The sequence below is a fragment of the Trichomycterus rosablanca genome, chromosome 4 (assembly GCF_030014385.1).
Source record: "Trichomycterus rosablanca isolate fTriRos1 chromosome 4, fTriRos1.hap1, whole genome shotgun sequence".
NCBI lineage: Eukaryota > Metazoa > Chordata > Actinopteri > Siluriformes > Trichomycteridae > Trichomycterus > Trichomycterus rosablanca.
This window is the reverse complement of record NC_085991.1, coordinates 39,429,183-39,435,246: the sequence shown is the minus strand read 5'-3', so window position 1 is coordinate 39,435,246 and position 6,064 is coordinate 39,429,183. Positions and strand designations below refer to the sequence as shown.

The 6,064-nt window shown below is 39.0% G+C and overlaps 1 protein-coding gene across 1 annotated transcript in view; it reads left to right on the top strand.

The window, feature by feature from the left end:
* Positions 1–347: 347 nt before the first annotated feature.
* serpinh2 (serine (or cysteine) peptidase inhibitor, clade H, member 2) overlaps positions 348–6,064 on the top strand; it is a 51,202-nt gene continuing 45,485 nt past the window's right edge. The window contains exon 1 of the mRNA XM_062993305.1: positions 348–966. Within this exon, the coding sequence (XP_062849375.1) occupies positions 348–966 (619 nt within the window). The remainder of the gene's footprint in view (positions 967–6,064) is intronic.

The following is a 6,064-nucleotide window of genomic DNA, read 5'->3' as shown; positions in this document are numbered from 1 at the left end:
CTCTGTAGTGGTCCTGGGAGAGTCCTGACCATTGAAGAACAGCATGAACGGGGGCTAACAAAGCATGCAGAGAAACAGATGGACTACAGTCAGTAATTGTAGAACTACAAAGTGCCTCTATATGGTAAGTGGAGCTGATAAAATGGACAGTGTGTGTAGAAACAAGGAGGTGGGTTTAATGTTATGGTTCAACGGTGTATATTCCGATTATCTATAATGTATAGTGTATATAATCCGATGATCTATAATTGTATATTTAATATATAAAATATCTTTAAAATATTCATATGGTATGGTTACTTACTTTAGTTACTAACTAAATGTCTTTTTGGCTCCCCAGCTTTGCCATGATGCCCACTGCTTTTCTGTGCCTATTACTGTTAAATTTGCTGGTCTCAATGGTCAACTCACTGTCCCAGCAGCCTTTTTCAGCCCAAAGTGAAAGCCAGCAGAAGAGCTCCTTATCCCTGGATCACACCAGCTGGTCTTTAGGGCTGAGGCTGTATTCAGCCCTCCGCAGTAACGGCACTAACATCAACACCCTCATCTCTCCAGTGCTGCTCGCCAGTTCTCTGAGAGCTTTGAGCCACACAGCCAAAGAAACTACAGCGGGGCAGCTCCACGATCTTCTAAAGATGGGAAAAGAAGAAAAGAAAGCAGAGGAAGCTTTGTTTAGCACATTGAAATCCATGAGCAAAGCAAATGGAACCAGCTACACATTGCATGCTTCCTCAGCTCTTTTCTCCAAGCAGGTTTCCACACTGGAGAAGACCTTCTTGAAGAAGTTGAAAGCTCAGTTTGGGTTGGACCATGTGGCTTTAGGTGCAGGGGATAAACAGGTAGATATGGAGACACTCCACTCCTGGGCTAAAAAAGAAATGGGAGGTGTGGAGACTCTGAAGCTGACTGAGAAACCAGCCACTAAAGAAGGAGCTTTAATACTGGCTAATGCATTGCACTTTAAAGGTGAGAACATTAGGGTCAGATCTTTATATTTCACTTTAGCTTATCCAACTGATATTAAAAGATGCACATCATCTTAATTAGCACTGATATCATAAGCAACCTGGTTTTCTGTACATAAATGAGAACAAAGATATTAGAGGGAACATCCATTAATATCTAAAGTCCATACATTCATACACTCTATGGACGATATCTCTTGATTCATGCTCAATAATTCAGGTACACAAATCCACAAGGTTAAATCAGTTCCTCTGGACACAAGTTTGTTTTATCACTCATCCAAGCGACTTCTTCAGTCTGAGCTGGTGGTGAATAACCCCAACCTTATATGCAGCCGATTTGACAAGGAGGATTGCTGGTTTGAACGGGGAGTCAAAGAGGCCATCTATGTGAAGAGGGAACGACCATCTCTGAACCAGGGAGGGGGCCTGAGAGTACATCTCTCACCATCTTACAACGCCGTAATAGGAGCTATACCCCAATTGTGTGTGAAAGGCACACATGGCCATTGTAATTAATGGTCATTGTGGTTTGCATATGGACCTGATCACCGGTTTCATTGTTATGCAATGGATGGTGATTGGTCATTATACAAATCGTCTGCATATAAGGTTGGGGTATTCACCACCAGCACAGACTAAAGAAGTCGCTTGGATGAGTGACGAAACGTATCTCTACAACAAACTTGTGTCCAGATGAACTGATTCAACCTTGTGCATCTGTAGACCATATTTTTAATAACGCCCTGCTTTTTTCACCTTCTTGCTTTAAATTCTCATTAGAGGTTTTCTAGGTGCAAGACTGCAATGCAGAAACCAGTTGCTTTTTATCGTTCTGTCCTGCATATAGCTTGTTCTTTTTAAAAGCAAGAGCTGGGAATGGTTCCAGTACAGATTGTGCTCATGATGACACTAGACATAGATTGATTGTGTGCTGCTGCTTGATAAATAGACTACGCACAAGTGCACGTCTGTTCTGTTTGTTTCAGATTTGATTAGTTGTTACAGAATTGGATCTCGTGAGGTTTGGGTTGCAGGCGGCTGATTAAAATGTGTACCCACTAAAATCACCAGTGCTAAATTAACTCTAATAATGACAAATTTGCCACAGGTTAACTGTGTAGCTGATAATTCAACATTGGTGATTTAAGTGGGTATTTAAGCGTGCACTTTCATGCACGTGAAAAAGAAATGTTTTCGTTCTTTGTCCATGTTCCTGTTTGTACCTACGCCACTATGTCTTTGTACGTGCTCCCTCATCCTGTCTGCGCAGTTGATAACTAATGATTCCCCAGTCTATCATGGCGAGCTTATTTATCTTCCGACGGGGGGGTGATGTGTCATCCTGAATAATTTAGTAACAAGCATCCAGATCTCTTCCCCTCTGTGAAACCTTCTTTCTGCACAGGCTTTGCTGAATTGCTCTCGGCCATCACTCGGGATTGGGTTTAGTTCTCTGCGTTTGGGTTTCAGACAGATTGCTGAGTCACCCGTTTTTTGTGTGCTATATCTTTAAATAAAGCTCAGCACTTTGTAGCACTTACTCCATACTCAGGAGTTTTGAATCTGCACGAGGTTATATAGTGCTACAATATGGTCTACTTTATATTCTGTAGAAATAGTGGACCTGTCAATCCTCTGTGAAATAGTTTATTTATTTTTGGTCATAAATTTACAGAAATACACAATTCTGTAAAATATGTACATGATCATGATCCTTACATTTAAATTTTGCATACCTGAGCTTAAACTGCTCTGAGAGTTTATGGTTACAGTCATGACAGAAACGGTAGTTAGTGGTTACACAAGATTTATCAGTTCACAAGTTCACAATCATGAACAATTTTGGATCTCCAATTCACCTTGCATGTCTTTGGACTGTGGGAGGAAACCAGAGCTCCCGGAGGAAACCCACACAGACACCCCATCTGGAGATCGAACCTAGGATCTTCTTGCTGTGATGCGACAGTGCTACCCACTGAGCCACCATGTCGCCCAACTGCTCTGAGAGGGCTGAACTGCTTTTGTTATTATTACTATATAAAATAAGTTATGTTCTCTTCATTTAATACCATTTACATTGTTTCAATTGAGATAAACCCAATTTTCCTGGGTATTGTGGAGACCTCTGCTGGTCTAAAAGGGCTGCAGGCTAACAAACGGCCTCTGTAACAGTAAATTTAAAGCAGTAACTGGTTGTGCTGCTGTGTTGATCATACTGTAGAAGTCACTGTTGCATCGGCAAGGAGGCTACACCCCATCTGCCCTTTACTCTGTTTGGCACTGCTCATGTTGAGTGGTCAGCCAGGCCAGCTAGCGTATTACACCGCTGCCACTGTTAATTTCTCCAAACCAGAATTTAAATATGTATGTGCTTTTAGAAATAAAGGCTCTAGGCTTGTTGTTGGGTGCATTTTTAAGGTACATCTTTTATACCTTTAGCTTGTACTGTAGGTACTATTTTGTACCTTTATGTCCTTTAAAGGAAATTTCATCAAAGCAATAGCTGACCAAACTGTAATTGATGTCTCACCATACAGCTGGTTGCAATCAGCCTGTGGATTTAAAGCCTTTTTTGGTATGTTCAGATGTAAAGTTTAATACACACTTACCCTACATTCAGACCAGCAGCAGGATTTTTTTTGCCTCTTGTTGCCTGCATCGCTGAATGCTCATTGCCCTGTGTTCACAATGTTAGCGTCATCATCGCCTGTGGATGTTTGGTTGCCGTGATTTAACTGATTTTAAGCAAAAAAATTCATTTCTACACAGTTTTTCCGCGGTGTTTCCGCGGCAGGGTTATGAATAGGAAAGAATCCTCACTTTTGCCAGATAATGTGAACACACTTGTCATTTTAAATAACTGGCTGAAGATGTTATCATAGGTATTGGCTGCCTTTCTAAGGATAATTTAGATGTAATATTTTCTCCTAATTTTATAAAAATATTTATTATTGTTATTGTTATTTTTGCAGTCGATCAATCGCGATTATTTTGGTTCTTTAATCGCAATTAATCTCGATAAAAATTTTTAATTGTGTGACAGCCCTAGTTTCCACTAAAATTAAAAATCCTGGAGGGAAATTGCTTGCCTACAAATTTCATCTTTGCGTAGTCGATCACTGTCTGGTTAACATGACAAGAAAACTGTGTTCTTTGCAATTGCTGCTGTCTATTTGTGGAGGTTTGACACCGTGTATTTCTCTAGTAGAATACACAAAGAAAACTCACAAAGACATGAAGAGTACATGCCAAACTCACACACAGTAAACAGAGGTGTGGTTTTATTTAAGATATGTTGTTGCTTTATTATTATCAGGGTCGCACTAGGTTGGTCCAAAGCTTATCCCATGAATACTGGGTGCTATTTATCAAAGATCATTATACAAACATTTATTAACACTTATGCTCAGGACTGATTTAGAAGCAGTCTCTCTACTAGCATGTTTTAGGGAGGGCCAGAGTACATGAAGGAAACACATACACATGGATAGACATGCAAAACGTGCAGACAGGGATTGAACACAAGAATGTGATGTGATGTTCAGAGATGCATTTAGCTCCATGCTAAACTGGTTACTGTGACTAGTATCAGCCCTGTAGCAACTAACTTTGTATAGAACTTTGGTCAGACTTTGACACCAAACTTGGCTGATCATTTAGATTTGGGGCAAGGAAAAAGTTATGAAGATTTCATTTTGGCTGAAGTAATACTTTACCACTATTTACATTAATGAGCTTTTACCATGTATAATAATGGAAGTTTGATTGATGCTATTGGTTTGCAGGTAGAGCTTACAGCAGTCCATGATAGGATTAAAATCATACCGTAATATTACCTTCATATTTCTTACTCACCAGTTTCTTTGTCTCTATAATATCGGAAGCAACTATAAAGTGAGATTGGCTTTTTAACAGAATGCACCAGCGCAAATAAGTTATGATTGACTGTGGGTTGATAAGAAATCTAATTAATTTCTTTTGTTTCAGGTTTCAACTTAATTAGGATTTTTCTTTCTGCATGCCACAGGAGTCAGTCGGTTCCATTAATATTGTGCAGAAACATACAAATTAGATTAGACAGTAGATTAAAGCTCATGAATGAGATTATAAAATTGACTTGAGTTTGGATTTATAATTTGACAGCAGTAATTGATATTAGTGCTGGAGGGTCCAGTTGTAATTCTTTTACATACCAGCACAATGTTTCTTACTTCTGTCAAGTGATATAGATTAAAGATTTCAAATTATGTCGTTTTCTTGGGACTGGGGCGGTGCTATCTTGCAGAGGTATAATCCCTAGTAGATGACTTCATTCTTTCACATAGCTGCTGGGTTCTGGATATAGGAGGGTCTGGAACTACCCAGAAACACTGGGTTTAAGACTGAGAAACAGTACTTGTGACAATGGGAGTACAAAGCCACACCCCATCCTCTAAAAACTTTTTTAACTTTATATGAAACAAAAACTTGACATGCCACATATATAGCCGTAATCGTGCTGACGTGGCAATAAATCCCAGCAACCAACCAACCAACAGTACTTGTGAAAATACACACATTTAATTGTTCACTAATTCTTAGAACCAATTAAAGGTAGCCAATCCACCTTCTGTGTCTTTCTGGGACATAGTACATAGTAAAACTCATTACTGACTGTAAGCAATGTAAACATTAAAGCTAGAACCCATGTTGCAGTGTGGCACCCACTCTACCAGCTGCACTTCTGTGCCCCTACCTCTTAGGTAGAATACATGTACTATAATAATAATTATAAGCTTTATTTATTTATAAAGCACTTACCAGAACAACGTTTCTCAAAGTGCCTTACAAATGACAGGAACAAAATAACATTTCAGGAATAAACAATTAAAAGACAACAAAACATTTAAAAGAAACATTTAAAAGCAAGAAAAGCAAAGAAAAGAACCAATTAAAAGTGCAGGTGTACATGTTAAATTATTCATTTATTTTTTGGTTACATTCATGACAGTAGCGGTAGTTACTGGTTACAAAAGATTCATCAATACACAAGTTCAATGTCAAACATAGTCATGGACAATTTCGTATCTCCAATTCACCTCACTTTCATGTCTTTG